At 41.3% G+C, this 21,610-nt stretch overlaps 2 protein-coding genes across 3 annotated transcripts in view; both read left to right on the top strand.

The window, feature by feature from the left end:
• Positions 1-20,542, top strand: part of PCSK2 (proprotein convertase subtilisin/kexin type 2) — a 100,221-nt gene extending 79,679 nt beyond the window's left edge. For both annotated transcript variants that reach the window (XM_050314967.1, XM_050314968.1), the window contains exons 9-12: positions 9,305-9,520; positions 10,801-10,901; positions 13,452-13,679; positions 17,352-20,542. In XM_050314967.1, coding sequence (XP_050170924.1) covers positions 9,305-9,520; positions 10,801-10,901; positions 13,452-13,679; positions 17,352-17,838 — 1,032 coding nt within the window. In that variant the 3' untranslated portion in view covers positions 17,839-20,542. The remainder of the gene's footprint in view (positions 1-9,304; positions 9,521-10,800; positions 10,902-13,451; positions 13,680-17,351) is intronic.
• MACROD2 (mono-ADP ribosylhydrolase 2) overlaps positions 1-21,610 on the top strand; it is a 1,470,694-nt gene that overhangs the window by 1,237,238 nt on the left and 211,846 nt on the right. The gene's annotated exons all lie outside the window — the stretch shown is intronic.

Below are 21,610 nucleotides of genomic sequence, written 5' to 3'. Positions count from 1 at the left end.
TCTTGGAATGTTAAGTATTGGAGAAGGGATTTTTCTTTTCTGTTTCATTGACTGGTTGTAGTCCCATACCTGGAGTGTTTGGGCATATTAATTTTTTAATGCCTTGCCCTCAGGAATGTTTGTGATTCTCTTCAAGAAATAATTTGCAATATTAAGATCAGAAGGGGCCCTGAGATCACTTGGGTTGAAGGCTTGGGAAGGAGAGGGAACAGTGACGGTGAGCTGTGCTCTGGCAAGAGTTACCGTCATACTTTGTCAGAAGACATAAAATCAACAGGAGAGCCTGCATTAGGAAACCAGTTCTGTCAGCCCTTGCAGAATTAGAAGGAATGATACAGGATTCTACCTAAGAAAAGTGATGTTGTCCAGGGACAATTACACTTCATCTTGTAGTGGTAGTAACCCACCTATCTCCTGGCAATCCCTGCACAAAAGAAGAGACAGCCTTACCCCAAATAACTCACTTTGCATTGTGATCACAGCTTTATCTACTCTTATTTTGCTCATTACATTTCCTGTCATAGAATGTTTTTTTAGGGGGAATGGTTTGTTCTGATCTCCTTTTGTGGAGTGCCAGATTTTCTAGAGATACCTCAAGCTGTCAGTGGATGCTGGGTAATCTCCCTGGTTCTTTGAAAAACACACTGCAGACTTCCCTGCATGCAAAGGAAGACTAACAAGCCTTTGATATAATACCCTTTTACCTAGTTTAGGTCTATAATATATGCATCAAATTCTCTATTGACTGTACAAATGTAAATCTAATTTATGATCGTTTTTCAAAGTAACCCTCCTGTTTATTAAAAAGGATCTTTTATAAGCTGAGACAAATAAATGTAGGAATTTTTCTTATCAGCCTAGAGCTGATTCTCACCACAGTGATGGTTCACAAATTAATGATGAAGCTGAAATATTGGCAGGGAGGAAGCAACATGCTGAGAATAAAAATGTGTTCTTAAACTAAAAGCAATGCTTCCAAATGTCCTAGAAGACAATGTAAGATCTCTTTCATGGAACAAGATTAATATCCTTGCTGCTAATGCAATAAACTAAAAATCAGTAAGTAGGAATGGTACAAAATTCTTACAGGGAATATGCAGTTAACTGAGCTGACAAACACAGATATAACATTTACCTTGTTGCCACCACACTTGGGAGAAACTCACTGACAAGACTTTAATCCTGCCCCCAAACTCCATTCCACTGTCATGTCCTTTAGAAGTCCTTCTTCCAGAGCTGCTGAGATGTGGGGGTAACTAGTCACCTGATAACAAGATGATGAAAATTGCAGAAACTTCTTGTTCATAAGTCTCGTTTTGTGGCTTGAAGCTGACATATGTTCTGTATCTGATATATCTCCTTCCAGTTGAAGACGTCCCTGCTCAGTGCAAGGCAGGTTGGACTAGATGACCTTTAAAAGGTCCCTACCAACCCAGATTATTCTCTGATTCCATTTTCATACCTTTCCACTTCCATTACCCATTCTTGGCATGTGTTAAGCTCATTCTTGCCTTCTGTCTTAGTCATGCCTTCACTTTGGTGTTCTGTTTGCTTGGAAGGTAAATAGCATGAATAGAGGCAGCACTAAAATAGAATAATTAAGGAGAGCAAAATCTGCCCCTCACACTGGCAACTCCTTTATGGGTTCTTTTAATTACTGCATTTCTAAGGCTGAACACAAGAGGGGTGGTGTGTGCATGGACTTGGTTTCAGCATAACACAGGTAATCAGAAGGTCTTGGGAAAGGGACTCAAGCTGCTTTTTGTTAATAAGACACAATCCCAGTCATTTTTTTGTTGCAATCCGGCTTCACTTTGCTATCTCATGGTTTTAGTTCAGGGGCAAGAGTCCAGCTTGACTGGATCACTGAGTAGTGGTAGTTGAACTGCAAAGATAGATGAGCTCACAGCTGAATTAGCAGGTGCTTGAGAATAGGGATTGAAAGAATTTCTTGCACACAAATGTCCACAAGAGTTTGGCAGTTACTGGCACTGGTCTGACACAGATGAACACCCTCACCTAATGCACATTTCAGCTGCTATAAAAAATGTATTTGAAATGTAATTGAGAAAGACCTAATACAACTTGTTTAAAGTTGTAGTTTTTAAAGACTAAGTTGCACCTTATGAGTATCCAGTACCTGCCTAATGAGGGAGCCTTGCACTCACTGTATGTATAGTATGACTGGACAAAGCAATGCTGTGTAGTTTACATATCCCTTGTCTGAGTTGTGCTTACCCACTTTGGGACTGGACAGCTTTGAGAGGGAGGTAGGGGATGGTAGATGGAAATCCTGTGACAGCACATCTCTCTTAAACACAGACTTTTTGATTGTTGGTTCTTTGCATCCAGAATTGTATCATCAGTCATCTTAAACAAGAAAAGACAACTCAGGTCAAGAACTAATTCCACTCATGTTTTATGGTACATCCTGTCTTTAATGCAGTGTCCAGTAAACATTTCTTATTTGCCATTTTGTGAGCCCGGTTCTTTCCAGCTTCAGTTATTGGAATTTAAGGCAATAAAAAGAAATAATCAGCTAAGCTGGTTTCTATCTATTGAATTTTTATGATGGAGGCTTTTATATTAGTAGGTTGTGAGGGATTGCTCATGGACAGAATTAATTCCTTGAGACTTCACTGGCTCAGCCAGAATATATAAGACATAATCCATTCGTGCTTGTGCTGGTGAAAACATTATTGCTTCCATCATATGGTTCTACCTAAGAAAATGCTGCCCAAGTACAAATTGCCAGGGGAGCAGTATTCAGAATTTATAATCTCATCATGGTTTTGTAATTGGACTCCCAATGAAAGAAGAAAGGACATTGTTAAAAATGAAAGGAAATTTTTCTAATTTGCCTCTCTCCAAGGGCACAGACATTGTGTTATTGTACTTTAAAATATGCTGAAGATGGCACGTTAATGAAGTATAAGCAGTTAGATATCTCTAACATCATTTTATTTGCTCAGCAGCCAAATGAGGACATGGAAATTAGCTTATGATCTGGGAACCATCTGATTACTCCATTTCTGAGTGAGCCCAACAAGCCTCTTTACAGCTTGGGAGCCCTTTACCATTATATTGCCATCATGTCTGAAATATGCATTATAATTCCATGCCTTGTCTTATTTATGTAAGATAAAATCAAACCTTATTAAAACCCCACATGAGTACGTTGCATCTTTTTTGAATTCCGAACCCAGTTCATTTGACAAGGGTGCTTTCAGGCTTTTGTAAAACAGCATGACCAGCTTTTCCAGCCTGGGGACAGGATGCGTGGACTTCTGACTGAGTACCTGACCCAGGTTTGGACACATCAGCCTGTGGCAGTTTGCTCTCCTGCCACAGCTCAGGGAATGGACATGTGCCTCTTAGGACAGGTTGGGACTAATCTCAACCCCCACTGATGTCTTTTGTGAGACTGGCTTCCTCAGGGATGCCCTGGTCAGCTGAGGACCTTGGCTGTTGTGGGTTTGGGCTTTGTATGGGCCTGTGACAAGATTAAATATTGCCCTTCACAAAGACTCAGATGACTGTCACATGAAGAGCAGAAGGCTGCTGCATCAATAGGTTGGGCCAGTGTGGCAATATTTGTAAGCTCCAAATATAAATATTTTCTTCACTGGCAGGTAAATTACTGTTTTCTAAGGTGGCATGACAGTAATGTAGCCTCAAAATTTAGATTTTGCTGTCTCACTCTGACTCCAGGAGTGGTTCTTTGCCTAATTTCTGTGCCACACCTCAGCAGATATGTGCTTTAGTCTCCCAGCAAGGCTGATTCTGTAAGCTGGGAACCTTTGAACAGGCAGAGCCACAGGTGAAGCTGTGAGGACAGAGTTTATCACACCAATTGGGAGCTCTGGGTGGGGAAGCCAGCTTTGTCATTGGTAGAAAGTAAATTGGGTGTTTAGTCTCTTTATCAATGACAGTTTAGCTCAGAAATACTAAGAGGATGAGTTGTTTTTTTTTTTTCAAATATTATTGATACCAGAATTAGGCCTGTGAAATTGTTGGACTAGAATAAATGCATTATTACTTGTGGTATGCAGCCCAGCATCCAACAAAAAAAGAATGGCTAATTAAAAGGGTTTGCCTCAGCATTTTCAAAGTTCCCTCCCCATTTCCCTGCTAGACTGAACCCTAATTGAAGCCTAATGCTGCCTCTTTTCAGCACAAGTGTAATTTTCCATTCATTTCTCTTGGCCAAGAGAAGTCCATCCAATTTCAACAATAATTTAGATGTACAAAATGGCTCAAGTATTATTTTAAGCTAAAGGAGGTATTGACAATTATGCAATTAATTGTAGGCTGGTGGATATGAGTTCAGCACTCTTCTGTGATCAAGTCTAAAATAAGTTACATAAAGCCTTTTGTTAGGGTTTACAAATTATAGGGCTTAGTTTTTTGAGAATCTCATATGCAACAGTCTTTTGGACTTGGGTGATTATTACTTGACCCAAATAGTTTCAGAAATCCATTAGGAGGAACTGCAGCCAGTTATTGAAGACAGCAAAATGTGAAAGGGACAAAAACAGGAGAAGCGTGACTGAAACATGGTTCCAAGTGACAGTTATCCTCTGCACAGCAGCCAGCTGTTGAGCTGAGTTCTTGCTCCTGCCAAAACAACCTTTCCTCCTCCACTGAATGCCAGAAGGTTAGACAGGACAGCAGAGAAGGGACACAGCCTTCAGCAGTGGTGAATTTGAGGAGGATAACCCAGCTGCTATTTCTTCTGGGCTGAACTCTATGACCTGTGGCTGTGCTAGGCAGACCAGGCATCCTGGGCTTTTCCAGGGACGCAGTTCAGCAGCTCCAGGCTTTCAGAAGGGGCTGGATGTGGGCGAAGTGCTGAGGCATTCAGCTGAGCTTATTCCCCTGGACCTCTGTGGTGGCAAACTTCGGCTGTCCAAATATGTTTCCTGCTTAAAACTCCGGTGTCTGTGAGGTGAAATTGAGATTGCTTGGCTGGTCTCAGGCAGATTTTGCTTTAGGTTTTGACAGTGCCCAAGAAATGAGTATAGGAAAGGGATCCAGGGAAGTCACAGGCTACAAGATTGCTCTGGGCAAATCAGCCTGGCAGCTGGAGGAGCCAGGAGAGCAAGAGCTTATGTCAAGGATGCAGGAAGGCTCCAGAAAAATCTGTGAGTGCAAAAAACGAGCAGCAGTTCAGGGATGTCAAGGACTCACTGAATCCAGCTGGCTCCAGTAGTCAGACTGATGGTGCACAGGAGGTGTGGGGAGACCAAGGCAGAGCAAGGTCTCTGTGTAGTCTCCTGGAAGTCTTGGGAGCCCCATACAATGCTCCTCATCAGGTCATGGCAGCAGGAAAATGGTCCCACAGCTCTTTTCAGTCTGTCCTTGTCTTGGTGTGTCCCAGCCTGGGGACACGATGATGGTTTGTGTTGCCTGCCTGGGCTGCAAACTACACTTCCTGCATTAATGAGCAATCTATACTGAAGGATGCAGTTTTTAGTTGCAAAACACGTAAGGATTTTCAAATAATTCAGTCACGAAGAGAAAGGAGTGCTCTTTTCAGAGGAAAATACAGTCAACATTAACAGAGGAGGGAAACTAACTGAGTCCTATTCGTAAGTCAGTAGGACCCATGACAAAAACATGAAGAAGCTGTATAATTTTTTGCTTTTACTGGAAAACCAGCCTATCTCTTACCATAGCAGGCAAAAGGGTAATAAATTGCTATTAAATTATATAGAAGGTGCTGAAACACTTCTGGTTTTTTTAGGAGGAAGAACCACAAAATAGCTATCATATTTCATGTAAAAAGAAAGATGCTTATAAAATAATATGTGCTTTGAATTTGTTACAGAAAGCAGTTTTCAGTTCTGAAATTTTTCATGTTTTTTTTTCAAATGTGCTCCATCTGCACTTGCTTCCACAGAAGTAGTCCATAAACGTCAGCAAACCATTTGGCCATCCTTATCCTGAAATGTCACTGCACCTAAAATAATACCTCTTTGTAGTCAGGTGCTGCTTTTTTTCCTTCTTATCCTGCTCTCACCTGCCTGCTGGTGTCCTGATTCTGTCCTTCCCTGGTACTTGGCTTTTCAGGGCTTTTCAAGGTTCTTTGTTCTATTGGTTGGAAACTGTTAATCCTGATCTGTGACTGAAGGATTAGGCCAAAGCCAAAGGGCATGAGAAACATGCTGTAGGAGCCACTGCAGAGGCTGTGTCATGCTAGAGGCCTTGCTGTTACTCACATGGGAGCTTGCCAGCCTTGTTGGGAAAGTTAAGGGAAGCTGGAGGAGATTTATTTGTCAAATACCACCCATTTTTCTCTGGAAAGTGTGATCCAGCACTTAAAACTTCGGGAGACACTGACTCAGGCACTAGCCCAGCAAGCATGATGAATGAACACCAGTAATAAGGGGAAAAAAATTAGTTCAAGATATGCCTCAGGTTACATAAAGTGAAACAGACTGTAGTCCCCTGTCAGCTCACTTTTGCAAGGTAGTTCAGTAAAGAAGTCTTTCTGGGATTATGCACTCGTGGAAGATAAGAAAAGGGGTAAGAAAATTTCTCAGGGATATTTTTTGCTGGTAGCACAACATCCCACGAGGGACACTGGAAATAGAAAACCTGCTGTTTTCTCAAAGAGAGTTTCTCAGGAGCTGTCTATGAGTTACCAAGCATGCAACTTTGCCTGAGATTTGATTCTGGTTTAGCCTAAATTGGGAGGTGGGCCTCTCTGGAGCTAAATGCACCAAGATCCATTTTCAGCTCTGACACCTTCAGGTGTCTTAGAATGGCGAGTGCCAGGTTTGCATCACTTTTGAGGGAAATGATCAGGTTTGTACAGGATTCTGAAGGAAAGATACTCTAAAATGTACCTCACTGTCTTGCTGGTGTTCTCTCTCTTTCCTGACTCTTCCTTTAGGATCCCCCTGGTGTTTATAGTCTATTTTACTACTGCCTTCTTCCATCCTATTTTTGGTCCAAAGGTACAGCAGCCTGAGTGACACCTCTGAAGCTTTTTAGGTTCACATAAGGTTGAGATGCAAATAGGAGTTTTCGGTTTGCTTTAAATATGACACTCAGTTGACCCAAATGGGTTTTATTTTCCGTTTCAGCATAGAATGATTTGGGTTGGAAGGGGCCATGAAGGCCGTCTAGTTCCAACCCTTTGCCCTGTCTGGGAGCAGGGATTCCACCCTCTAGGTCAGGACTAGATCAGTTTAGACTACTACCATCCAGAGAACTGAAAATTCACTTCCCCTGAAGCCATAGATTTCCGCCTGGGAAGTTACATGATGCCTGAGGACACTGTGCAAACTGTCCCACTGCTGCAGCTCTGGCTGTGGGACATATAAGAAATAATGCACTTGGGCTGCTAACAGTTTATTCCAGTAGTGTTTGTTCCTCTTTCCAGTCCTGGCTAGGAAGGAAAGGCAGTTGAAATTAGAGTATTGAGAAGTGTTTGCTACACCCTTTTTCAGCCATTCTGTCACAAATCCCATCCATGGGGTAAAACACTTAGCAGCACAGAACAACTGAGCAGAGCTAAGTTTGTTTCTCTGTGCTGGACACTGCAGAGGTTAACTTTTTGTTAGCAACTTTGATGAATTTCTCGCATGAAACTGAAGTGGTTTTACTCCCTATAAAACCACTGGAAGGAAAAGGTTGGTTAAGAACAGATCTATACATGACAAATTCCTACTCCTGCCACCAGCAGCCTCCTGCCTTCTGCATTGGACTGCTGCTTGGTTTTTTTGGGACAGAGACTGTCCAAAGCAGGCAGATGATTGCAAAGTGGTGTGGTGGTGTATATGGGCATGGTGGTGGCAAGCTTAGGGTGTAGCCTCTGAAGACGATTCAAAGGCCAGGTGTGGGCCCTGTAGGTTAATACCAGTCAGAGCACAAGGTGGGATATGGAAAAAGTCAAAGGCAAAAAAAGACATAACTGATCTTGTTATGCTGATTTTTTTTTCTCTTTTTTTTAATAAATTGCTGGAATGATTTTGTTACTAAAGGATATATTTTTGCAACGGTATCATCCTCCCTTGAAACTCAAATGACTGATCTCAGGTCTTCGTGGGAGTTCTTAGATGGGTTTCAGTGAGCTTTTCCATAGTCATTATCTTTATTGTGAAAATCTATGTCCTGAGACGTTATATACCCCAGTGGCAGCAAACCTGCTGTGCACTTCAGTGGATTGTAATGCAACTCACTAACATGCTTGAAATAATGAGGTTGCTCTATTCAGTGGGGTGCAATGAAAAATAGAAGCTACTGCTGGGAGCTCAGATTTGATTTAAAATCCTGAGAGAAAAGGTTCCCTATTAAAATACCGTTGCAGGTTACTAAGCTTGTATATTCTTTAACTTCCATTCCATGCTGGGCAATCAGAGGGCCAGAAGAAATTTTTTAATCTTCTGCCCAATGCATATAAACGGCATGTTAAATTCAGGCCTTGCACCCTTCTGGTGCTCTTGGAAGTAAATGTTGGATTACATTGGACTAAACACAGAGAGAAATGATGGCTGTGCTGGAATCAGTGGGAGATCTGAGCTTTGGGTTCAATTGCCCTGATCTTTTTCAGGTCTGACTCTCTTCAGACAGCTCTTTCTGAGAATGAGATTAGAGGCACCTGAGTTGATCCCTTCTCATCCACTACCTATCTGGAAGTTCTGGAGACGATACAGATTTCTTTCCTTTAACTAATGGGAAGCCTTTATAGCTGCCCTTCAGCTTCAGTCTCTCCTGTCCATCTCAGTGTAATTGCTGAACCATTTTTCTGTAGATTATTTATATGGTCTCATAACTTTATTTGCTCCTTAAAACTAGAAGCTGGTTTGTCAGAAAAACAGCTTTGGGGGATGGCAGGGGGTGTGTGTGTGTGGATAATCTATTGAGAGAAAAAGGTACCAGTAGAGCTTTCTAGCCATTACCTGAACCTAATTGGATCTTACAAACCCAGCCTGTGAGATGACCTGTATCTCTTTTAAAGGAGCACTTTCCTCATAGCACTTAGACCTTGACATAAATGCTAATGAATCCATAAAATGTCTTAGTGCCTGGCACAGGAGCCTTCAGGGCATGAAGCAAACCAGGAGATAAATGGAAGTGCTCCGTGTACACAAGGCTGCAGAACTGGCTGTGGCTGCCAGTTACCTGGATTTAATAACCTGCATAAGTCCATGTATTTTCAGCTTAAGGTTGATGTATATTTTGATTGGGCCAATTTTTCTCCTTTACAGACACACAGCTTTACAGTTATATGTGCAGTTTAATGTAGCTGCTCTTGGCAGTTTGACTCAAGAGGGTCGATTTTCCCCCTTCACAGGGCCGGGGTGGCAAAGGCAGCATCTATGTCTGGGCCTCTGGAGACGGGGGCAGCTATGACGACTGTAACTGCGATGGTTATGCCTCAAGCATGTGGACAATCTCCATCAATTCTGCCATAAACGATGGAAGGACAGCTCTGTACGATGAAAGCTGCTCTTCAACCCTGGCCTCCACCTTTAGTAATGGCAGGAAGAGAAATCCAGAGGCTGGTGTGGTGAGTCCCGATATTATTGTGCTGTTGCTGCTGTCTCTGTGCGCTCCCATGACCTATTACAACTCTGTGTGCTTTGGAGCAGCAGATGGTTCTTTGTTGAGATGGATATTTTCTCATCTGCACTATGTGATGGTGCCAAAACTGTCAGCTGAAGAGAGGTGGGATTAATACTGAGAACAGCAATGATCTTCCATCTCTTAGACCTTCAAAGGAAAGTCAGTGCTTTCCTTTGTCAGAAGCCAGATTTAGAAGTTCAATGTTCCTCTTCCCAGAGGACAATGTGACAAAAGGTCTCTGTAAAAATGTAAATTGAAAGTGTTAACATCTGAGATCTTGTTTACTTGTACTGGCAGACTTCTGCTATATGAGCAGCACAGAGCAGAAAGACATTTAGTCACTCACAGAGGACACTTGGGGGTTCAGATCACCCAGAGCCTCCTGTTGAGCAGTGCTGAACATCATAATGAAGTCCCCTGCAGGGCCATACCTACAGCTGGAAGACAGGCAGTTTCTGTTCCAGTGTATTTGGGATTCTATTCCACCATAGTGATCACTGCTCTTCAGCACCTGCAGACCAGCTGAGACATAGTCCAATTCACAGGGTGGAAAATTCAGGTGGTGTGTCTTAAGGTTAGTTTTTGCCAAAAGCTGTTATACATTTTCCATGGCCCTATCTCAAACCCCAAAGACATATTGTACAATCCTAAATGCCCATGTGGAGTAGCAGACAGAAAAGCATTGGTATCTGTCTTGATATCATCTCTGTGCTGATATCAGCCAAGATGATTTGTGGCACCTTTGTAATTATTGCCATAAAATGTATTTCTAAGGTTTTCTTCTGGTCTCTTCTAGCGGCTAATCTGCATAGAAGACAGCAGCCTGGTACTACTGTTGGTTCTGGAGTTACACAAATGTTAAAGAGATCAATACTGTTAACAATTCTAGTTTCAAGTCCCTCTCATCAACGCAAAGGAATTTAAGGTCTTTGGTTAAAATGTGTTTTGTAAGAAATAAATGCCATCTATATGAATTCATGAGTGATAATTAACATTGTTTTACTATCTCATGGCTTGCTCTTGCATTCACACCCTCTGTAACCGTGTCTCACCGTGGTTTGAAATCGATACGCTGTTCTAAAGAAGAAAACAGATCATGGGCTCAAACACACAATTAATCTAAAGAGCAAGGGCATAAACACCTCTTTCTGCATTTTCCTGAGTCTGTAGCTGCAAGGAAAGTGGAATAGCTCGTTTCATTAATTACATCTAATGTCATTGCAGGCCACGACGGATTTGTACGGCAACTGCACCCTGCGCCACTCGGGCACATCTGCAGCTGCCCCTGAAGCAGCCGGAGTGTTCGCCCTGGCCCTGGAGGCAAAGTACGCTGTTGGGAAATTCCTTGGGAGCTCTAGGGAGGAGAGGGCCTGCGGTTTGTTTAATGGTGTTCAGCATTTCACTTGGCTGGCTGTGGCGTGGGGCTGGAGCGAGTGGCTCACGAGCTTCCTGCTGCAGTAGTGATGTGCTTGGTGACTTACAGATGGAACAACAGTCTTGCCAGAGCTGTATGGCAGATATATTCTGGCTGGCTGGCTCGCTCTCTGTGTCCTCACCATCCGCTGCTTCCAGGGACATGTCTTTTCTTGCACTGTTTGGAGGTTATTTCATTTCTCCATTTGTGTGAAATACCCAGCCCACAAAACATAAGAATAAACCTTTTGTATCAGACAGGAGTTCATCTGGTACTGCCTACAATGAGAGTTTCTTAGGCAGGGGACAGCAAACAGGGATTAAGAGTGATCTTTCAACAAGAGCTTTAGTGGTTTGGAGAGAAAGCAGTCAGACTATCCTGTTTAGTAGCCACAGGCAGATTGGTCTTCTGTAAATTTGCCTAACTCTTTTCCAAGTTGTCTGCATTTGGCACCTGTGTCATCAAGTGACAGTCAGTTCCACAATATTTTTTGGCAGTGGTGGAGGGGAATGTTTTCTTTGTTTTCTCAACCTATCACTGATAGTTTGCTTCTGTGTTACCTAATTGCTCTGTTATGTGGAGGAATAAATATCCATTGTCAGTTTACTATCTCCATGCTATTCACAAAACTGGAGCCCTCTCGTATATTTCAGAATAATTATCTTCTTGTCTATTGATTAAGAAAAGTTTTCCTTACAGTAACTTATGCCGTCCTTTTACTATGTGTTAAATTATTTCATGAAGTGAGGCAACATTTGCTCAGTTTCACAGCTTCAGTTGCTGTAACCATGGCATGAAGTGAGCCCTGTAGTTTCCTTCAACACAGCAAAATAATGAAGATTTGGCAGCGGAGGCCAAGTTTACACCATTAGCAGAGCAATGATTGTTGTGCTTAGAGCATGACTTGGGCCAAGTCTCATTTTTCAGTTTTATACACATAAAATACAGGCCAAGTGTTTAACTTTGGATGATCATTCCTTCTATTATCAAACTCATTCAGTGGGACAGCCACTATGTAATAAATTAATATGGCCATAAAAATATAAAGGCTTAATGAATTTTCTGACCACTGCATGTTTAAACTGGACTGGAACCTAAATATCCCAGTAATGATTATTATTCCTTTTCATATGAGTTATCCCTAAAGACTGGGATTACTCTGCCAAATTATCATGAATAGGAATTAAACTAATACCCTTGGCTGGCACCAGAGTTTGCTGAGAAGGCAGCAGGGGAGAGAAGGAGCTGTCAGTGTCTCCTATCTCCGTCCAGTCTGGCTCTATTAAATTGTACTGTGCAGAACTACCCTGGATGAGCTGCACTAGCCTTCCTGGGAATGTCTGACAATCTCCCATGCAGACTGTTCTTGCCTGCAGGATGTCTGTCAGCTCATACACGACACACGTCTGACATGTCTCTCAAACCAGACCAACCTGTGAAATGGGAAGTACAGCTTTAAGATACGTAGAGAGCTCTTAAAAGATTTCAGTAAGAATGATGCAAGTGATATCTGCTTTTCAGCTCTCTTGTGTCACCTTGGGGAAATGACAGTAATTGGCTATTCTGGTGTACATTCAGCATGCACACATGCTTATTACTTGGGGCACAGAAAGCTGAAAAGCAGATCCTTTTAGGTTGATGGTTTGAATCAGACATATTGTGATGTTGAAAGAGTTCATCATAAACCAACTGGAATAGCTTTAGTTATGTAGAATTAGAATGTCAGTTCTAAAGCTTCCAGAATAATAACTTATAAGTGCCCTTCCTGTCATCATAATCACTGAACATCCAGGAAGACAAGAGCTGCTGATGAAAAATGACCACTGAATGTAGGCAAATGTTACTTGACTGCATCCACCCATGCTAGTATATCATGGGTGACAAACCTCTGCCGTCCCTTATAATGCAAACCTGCAGCCACCCACGGCCTACATACCCATATTCACAGAATCCTGATATTTTTAACACCTGGATCATTAGAGCTTGTCAGCTTCATCAGACTGGGCCTCCTCAGGGTGAACCTTGGAAGCTCCGTGGGAAAAGGAGGAGTGGCAGGCAAGACAAAGAGGGCAAGATTTAAATGGAAGGTTAGGTGAAATTTTGTCATCATCTTTTTTTATTTTTATTTTGTCGGAGTCTGGTATAAAATCCTACTCATTTTATTAGCTTAAAAATTGAACAGTGGATCTATAATGTATAGTTAAACCCAGTTATTTTTAAGAAGTGAGACAATCAGAAATCATTTTGCAGTTTTGGGGAACATATTTTGGAGAAGTACTATACAATTAAAACCTATTCTCGTTCCCACTGAAATCAACAGCAGCTTTGTCATTGATATGTGTATAGATACAATTTCACTGTTATTCATGGAAGCAGATTTCACCAAGAGGCTTATTCAGAACACACAGCCTTTCCCTGATATCTGCTGTACCGTATGTTTTCCATGTTGCTCTTCCAACAGCTTGGATCTGACATGGAGGGACATGCAGCACCTGACAGTGCTCACCTCCAAGAGGAACCAGCTCCACGACGAGGTTCATCGGTGGCGTAGGAACGGCGTCGGGCTGGAGTTCAACCACTTGTTTGGTTATGGTGTCCTGGATGCCGGAGCAATGGTCAAGATGGCAAAAGACTGGAAGACTGTCCCTGAGAGATTCCATTGTGTTGGGGGGTCAATACAGGAACCTGAGTAAGTGAATAGTCTGGTGGATGTGTTTGGCTTCTTCCAGGCGTTTAGGGGACCGCACACACGCAGTTACGTTGGCAAAGACGTGGCCCGAGGAAGCCTAATGTTACCAGTAATAAATTGATAAAACACTTTTTATCAACAGTAGTTGATAAAACTACATGATCTTTCGGTTCCTGGTTTGCTTTAGGAGTACTTTCTACAGCACATCTGTATACTCATTGCTAGTGCCAGTAGTGTTAACAAGCAGCATCCATTTCTCCTGGGTGCTCTCAGGTGTGTTCGTGCTAAAGTTTCTGTGAGTAAAGAGCCTGTCCCCAAGTGAAAATCTGGGAGGCTGCCAGTGTAAATTACATAAACTGCTGCCATATGAAATATCTGTGAGCCAGGTCATATCTCATTGTGACATTTTCCAGCAGACAGTTTTATCTCCGGAAGACTGAAACAATCATCTACAGGTACCAGTGATTCAGTTTGAACACTACAGCATTTAATTGTGCCTGGTTTATGCTCTCCAAGTCTCTAATTGCAGGCTAGATAGTCAGATTATTTTCTGATTTACCTTCATGTGCTAAAGTGAATGATTCAACAAGTGAATGAATTAATACTAATTGACTACAACAGCTGTAGTTTAATTTATGTAATTGAAATACTAACCTAATAATGGCCAATTTATGCCTATACAATTTGAAATTGGACTTTTCAGTGCCATTTTTGAAGGCATCATTATTCTATTGGGGAAAAGAAAACAAAACAGTATGCCACCCTGGCACATAGCTCAACCAGGCAAAGAGTGAGTTTGTCTCCAGCCTTCCAGGTGGGTTTGTATTTTCATGATCCAAGAATCTGCAGCTGAGGTCTGAGTTTTAATTTATCTGGCTTATGCATGCTCACAGGTTAAAAAAAAAAAAAAATAGGAAGAGAGCTAATTTTGAGCTATCTCTAGTTTATTAATAATTAAGTGCAGACAAATAATCTCATTTGTTTTAGTGCAGCTCCATTTATTGAAATGGAGATCATCTTAGAGATGGAGAGAACATCTCTTTCTGTGGGCTGTATGGGTGCCCCCTCCCTCCCACTACTTGCCTGAGAAATCTATATGTTAATAGCACTGCAGTAATATTTATGTCCCCCAATAAAAATGTCACCGACAGGAGATAATAAGCATCACAAAGTGCAACATTTACATTTTTAGAATTTCACTGTGAGAAAAGCTAATTAAGCCTCAGCATCTCCAGAGATTCCTTGGAAATGAAAACTACACTGCACTTCTGCCATGGATAATTGGGTTATTTTTTTTAGTTGGTCTTACTGGAGTAATATTTTCTATATATGCTCTCCATATGTTTATTTAAGTATGGATATTTGTGTACACAAAATACAGATACAGTGTAGATGTATGTAGGTGAGTAGCTGATACAGAGGTGTGTTTCATATCATCACTATCAATTAGGCAAAAGGCCAGGAAATAATTGACAGCCTAGAATGTACAGTGTGCTGAAAGCAATCAGTATTTAAAGTAGAAACTCTTGTTAGCAGTAGGAACTTCTCCTGATGAGGGATCTGGCTGATGATTTAGGACATCACAGTCCATTAGCTGAGGAACAGGAGCACATGGGAGTGTGTTTCTGGAAGGAGGTTAACTCCCCTATGCATCTCTAACTGGGTACTACACCATGTAAAAGTGAATATAATATATCTATATGTATTTATAAATTAGGCAGTTGCACACTGTGAGGCTGTGGAAAATCCACCTCCCCTTCCTCTCCTTTGTGTCAGGCTTTTTCCACCACCCCTGGTTCTTTTTGTTTCTTTGGGAAAATTCACCTGGACCACAGTAATTAGTCTAGTGAAGCAGAGAGTGTTGGATCCTGATTAATAGGAAAGGAGGAAACAGAGCAAGGCTTTTCTCCTGTGTTTCAGAGAACTGAGAGAACTTTAGCACTTGAGAAGGTGCAGAGAAAAGCTGTCTGCAGCTGTCAGGCTGATTGCAGAGAGATGGAGTGGGACCACACCGCTCTTCTTTCTTTGGGTTTTGTTGTTGATGGGTAGAAAAGACTCACACTGTGGTGTCCCTCCTCATTAACTGGAGGAGATAAAACTTATCACAACTCTGGGAACGAAGCAGTGTTTCACAGAGCTTTGTCCACTATGTGAGAAGGCTGTGAGACAACATGAATTTAGATGGAGTCGAGATTGATGCTTCCCAGGCAGAGAAACTGCAAGCACATGGCAACTGTGAAATTATGATCCTTCACCTCTGGCTGCATATAGTGCATTTTTCTTGTGCTTTGGCACACAAAGTAAATACCTCAGGGGTGTTATAATTAGATGCTCAAATATTTTTGCTGTACAATATTTATGTTATACCAGCCTCTGCTCCAGGGCATCCATAATACTCAGAACAACATGGATTTTTCAATTTTAGGTAAGTGTTTAAATGCCTTGAGGACCTGAATCTGAATGACTTTTTACTCTGCAAGTACTCCCAAGAAGGCAATACTCTATGAAAGAGGGACAGAGACTGGCCTGAGCTAATTAGTGCTGTACTAAGCCACAATACCTGGAGCTCATCTCAAGAAGAAAAGAATTCCTGGAAGCTAGGCTTGAATAAAATGCTTTCACTGGTCTCTAAAGAACGTGGTATTTTATTAGCAGAGGGAAAAAGCTGGTGCTCATTTCTTTTGAAAAGAAGGTGTTCATTACCACAGTGTGGTCAATACCCTTCCAAAAGGCTCTCAATTTAACTGCAGAACCGAGGTCAGGCAGAAGCCACTGGAAGACAATGGCAATGACAAGGTAACCAGAGTCTTTTGTGACTTAGTCCCACTTTTAATGATTGCAGTAATTCTTGTCTTTCGGTTATTTCTTTTAGACAGAGAACATCATCACAGTGCTCACAGAACACTGATGGTGAAGATGCAGAGCATTTTTACATTTCCTTTGTATTTTGCCAGCCAGTTTCTGAGGCAGTGGGTAATTGCCAGTTGCGTCCTGCCCACAAGGGGTTTAGAAGGCACTTGCCTACCCCAGCTCCTGGGCCAGGCAGCACTTTGGCAACTCAGTAAACACATGAGACTACTTTCCCTGCTGTACGTGCTCTTGTACAGGAGCCATTCTAGGATGAAAGTCTTCACAGAAAAATAAGCTGATGCTGGGATCCCCTATTTGTGCTGGTTTGCAAAGCAGAACAAGGATGTAGGCTTTAATGTGACTGTACTGAAATTCTATGCCACTGGCTCCTCTGGCGCCAGACAGCCATTTGCTGCTGTCGTTTAAGAGACTGTCTGACATGACTGACTGCTCACGGTTCTTCTACTGAATATGCACATTATTATGCAATTACTCAATATAGGAATGTTAAATAAAGCCATTTATTTAACTTTATGTTAATAGTTCCTAAAGAGCAGTATGTCCTTCTCAATTGTATTGCTTCTCTCCTTGTGTAGGTGTACATTTTGTAATTATTTTCAAATTAAGGTTTTGGTATCATTTTCTAAAGAGAGAATGTTTTCTTTCTGGCTAAGTTTGCCACTATTATCTCCTTACTTTTCCATGTATTAATAAGAAAAATATTACGGAGATTTTCTTTGAGGCACCAGTAATTTTAGGATAAGCCATTTCATGCCACGTATGTCCTTTTTTAATCTGCTTAATTGTCTTTTTGACCCACAGAAAGATACCACCAAGCGGCAAGCTGGTCCTCACGCTGACAACTGATGCATGTGAAGGGAAGGAAAACTTTGTGAGATACCTTGAGCACGTCCAGGCAGTTATAACTGTGAATTCCACCCGGCGGGGCGACCTCAACATCAACATGACCTCGCCCATGGGAACAAAGTCCATCTTGCTGAGCCGGCGCCCCAGGGACGACGACTCCAAGGTGGGTTTTGACAAATGGCCTTTCATGACCACACACACTTGGGGGGAAGACCCCCGAGGCACCTGGGCTCTGGAGATCGGGTTTGTGGGCAGCCAGCCCCAGAGGGGTGTGCTGAAGGAGTGGACACTGATGCTGCACGGGACTCAGAGCGCACCGTACATAGACCAAATAGTAAAAGATTATCAGTCCAAACTGGCCATGTCCAAGAAGGAAGAGCTGGAAGAAGAACTGGATGAAGCAGTGGAGAGAAGCCTGAAGAGTATACTGAGCAAGAACTAGTGCTGTTCTGCATGATGGTGTCTTTCCTTCCCCAGACCCCTCTACTCACCTTTCTACTATCCAAACCTCTGTGTTAGGCATATTACAATGATCGTCTCTATAGCCAAATTATCACCCTTTCTTGATTTTAAAGTCTTATATCTCGTCAATAATTACTTTAATTGCCACTGAAGCAATCAGTTTTTTACTCTAAATCACAAATGTACTGTCTCCCACTGAATACTATGTACAGTTTGTGACTGTAAATGATTTTTTCTTTTGTGTCATACGAATAGGTAATAACCTGCAAAGAAGTTGATGGCTTTTCTGTTCATATTTTTGTGGTAAATGTTGTTTGTATTAAAAAAAAAAAAAAGAGTGAATTTTAACATTGGCAGTTGGTGATAATGGGCACATTTTTAAAAATTACTGTGAGAGAGGGAATCACAAAGAGGTTGTCTGGATAGGTCTTTAAACAGCTCCTTCAGCATCACTGACATCAGTGGGACTTTCCCCATTGGGTTCAACCAAAGTAGCATTAGACCCTACAAGAAGAAATAATCCAGAGATGAGGAAAATTCACCAATCCAACTTGCAGAAATCCAAGTATTTTAAGAGTTTTCTTTAAAAATACACTTATACAACATACATGCTAACACTTCAGCCACAGAATGGGTCAGCATGCAATAAGGGAGGCGAAGTGATGCCAAAGCCAGGTGACTGGGGGGAAGTGCTTTGCAAACTGGGTCAGGGCATTCTAGAAGCACAAGTTCCAGTTTTGGTGGAGGTTCTTCGTTTGGTTGGTTGGTTGTTTTTTTTGGGTGGTGTTTGTTTTTTTTGTTTTGTTTTCTGTTTGTTTTGGGTTTGTGTTTGTTTTGTTTTTAATTTTTTTTAACTTTGACAATTTAAATCAATTTACCATCTTTCAGCAGAACAAGCACATAGGGATGAGCTGTAGGATTTCTGGCAACTTGTGTGCAGAAATGCATCTGGTGGTCTCTCTACTGAGATGTACTCCAGCAGCATAAGATGAGGCTGTGTCAGACCACAGACCCCTATTTTCTGGGGTTTTACAATGTGGCTGCCAATAAATTGCTGTGGGAGAAATGTGAAGCATGCAGTTTCAGTCCCAATGCAATTTTAAAATTCAAATTTCATTTTTAAAAAATACTTATCTGTTGGTTTTATGTTAGACATATTTTTCTCCTGAAATATATCTGTATAAGTTATTAATGAATAACGCAAAGTTTGCCTTCTTGGGAAATGAAATGTAGTGTGTTTGGGAAGATTTGTTGGCAGTCATTGCTGTTTAAAGAGTCAGTGCCACCTTGACTTTTTATACAGGAGTTAAAGTCAGTCTCTCTCACCCTCAGAGTATTACTGCAAAATGTAACATCCTCCTTGGTGGGAATAAGTCATGGTTGCAACCACACTACATGTTTCCAGGTGTGAGATCCCAGATTTAGTGTTTGAATAATAAAGGGTCTCGATTCTGCAAATATTTAGGCACTTAAAATAAAGGCCCTCAGGGGACCTACTCAAGTGGTAAGTAAGTTTAAGCAGACACTTCAGATCTTTGCAGGTCCCAAGATCTACATTTTAGCAGCGACTAGTTTCAGAATTTTATTATGTATTTTTAATATGCAGAGTATTAATCTAAAATGTTTTAATAAGAGTTGTCGTGATAGAAGCTCATTCAATAAGTAAATATTTATCTAAAAAATAAAACATAACCCAAAGGTTCTGTGGTGGACACGTTTCACTTAAGAATGTATAATCTGTGCTGTTAATCTGAGTGAATATCCATCTTTTATTTTTCCATAAGAGGTCTGTTCTTTCCTTTACAAATCCAAATGAAAAATAAACAGCTCAACCTACTAAAAGTCTCTGTGAATTACACTCTAAAGGCAAGCCAAGGAGCCTGGCACTACTCACAGGTTCCTCATTGTGTGCAACAGTCCCATAGGAAGAATTTACCATATAAATATATATATTTATGCATACACCTGTATGACTAAATGCATAATGACACACCTGTGGTATCTCTCTCTCTGTACACATATATATTACATACAATATGTATATTCAGAGTATGTTACATATATTTGCTTAAAAATATATATAGAATTACATATGGTATGTAATGTATAATGCACATATGCACATCATAACTTTTTGTGTGTATGTGATCAAAGAAAGAGGTTACTGGAAGCTTTTTAAGGACTTCTAAAATGTGGAAAAAGTTTTGGAATAAGAAAAGTCCATGTGGAATTCTTAAATGAACATGTACCTGACTTTTCATTGCATTAATGTAATTTTGCAGTTCTCTGTTCAATTATTAAATATCTTATACAGCAGCAAAATAACTAGATGGTTGTTCATATTTTCATAATGCTGACATAATTTATTAAGTGAAAGATCATGATAAATGAGAGATATACAGAAATGGTGAGTTTTGATATAAGTATATATAAAAACTACGTGTATATACAATATAGAGATCTACTTCAAATTCTCCAGGATTTTTGCTTCAGGGGATCACTGAAAAATATGTCCAGTTAGACTGGGGTTTTTACGGTATTGCTGATGGAAAATAAAGTTAATTTGTTAATATTAATAATAAAGGAGAAAATAAAGCTCATGATGCGAAACAGGTGAACACTGTTTAACTAAAGTGATGATGTTTTATAATATGAGCAAAATAAAGAGCTGTTGTAAACTGGCAGGTCCTATCATCGTTGCCTATCTGAAGGTACCTGGGAGGTAATGCTGCTTTAAGTGGGATGACTTCCTCCTCCTCTGCTTTTTACAGCCTTAGGGGCGACTACCATGTCTGTGAGAGGTAGGTCAGAGGTTGTAGCAGAATTTAGCCCTCAGCTCTTCCTGGTCCTTGACCTGTGGTGATGTTGGTGTGTGTGATGCAGCTCAGCACGATCTTGGTTCATGTCTTGTAGCTCAGGTTGCTGCCAGGCAATGCAAGTATGTGACTCCTATACCTATAGGTGCCATCAAACCCAGTTTAGGAGCAGTTCTTACATTGCACAGCTGCTGAGCAAGGGTTACAGGCATCAGAAACCAGCAGATGGAGAGGGGGAAGAATACCAACTTCTAAGTACTGCCTAAATCTGTTCCAGTTGAGGTGGGGTTTTTTTTGGTTGGTGGGGTTTGGTGTTGTGTTTTTTTTTTTTTTTTTTTGCATTTTTGCTTCCCTTGCAGCAGTCAATCACTGCTTTCAGCAGCAGTTATTCTGGGCAGTTACTCCCACCTCACCAGAGCAGAGCCTGCATATGCATTGATAAATTCCTTCTTTGCAGTTATTTACGCTGTTAATAAATTAAACTGAAAAGCAACACACTCCAGTAAGAGATGTCTGGCATAAACTCCCACAGCATTCCAATAAAACAGCACCAACAAAATGTCCTGAATAACTTAGTGACTGTGAGGGTCAGCTGTCCCTGTTTCAAAGAAGAAGGTGCCACTTTAAGACACAAAGCAGTCCCAGCAGATCGGATGCTACACCTGTGCTGGAACCCATGGATGAAAAAACCTCAACATACTACTGAAGGAAAGTCTTGGGTGCTGTGATAAGGAGTTCCTGCAGCTCCAGCTTGTCACCTCAATTGGCTTTTAGTCCCCTCCTTCACAGCTGATAAGAGTTAAAAGCCAGATGGAAAAGGCACAGAGATGGTGAAAGCTGAAATGAAAACTTTGAAAACTGGGATGGAAAAAGAAATGTGTAGAGACTAACCTAGTGAAGCACTTCAGTAAGAACTGGGCTTTAGTGGGATTATTT

The sequence above is a fragment of the Myiozetetes cayanensis genome, unplaced genomic scaffold (genome assembly GCF_022539395.1).
Source record: "Myiozetetes cayanensis isolate MyiCay16 unplaced genomic scaffold, myiCay2020 scf2-11, whole genome shotgun sequence".
NCBI classification, from domain to species: domain Eukaryota; kingdom Metazoa; phylum Chordata; class Aves; order Passeriformes; family Tyrannidae; genus Myiozetetes; species Myiozetetes cayanensis.
The sequence above is the reverse complement of the archived record's forward strand: the minus strand, read 5'-3'. Positions and strand labels throughout refer to the sequence as shown.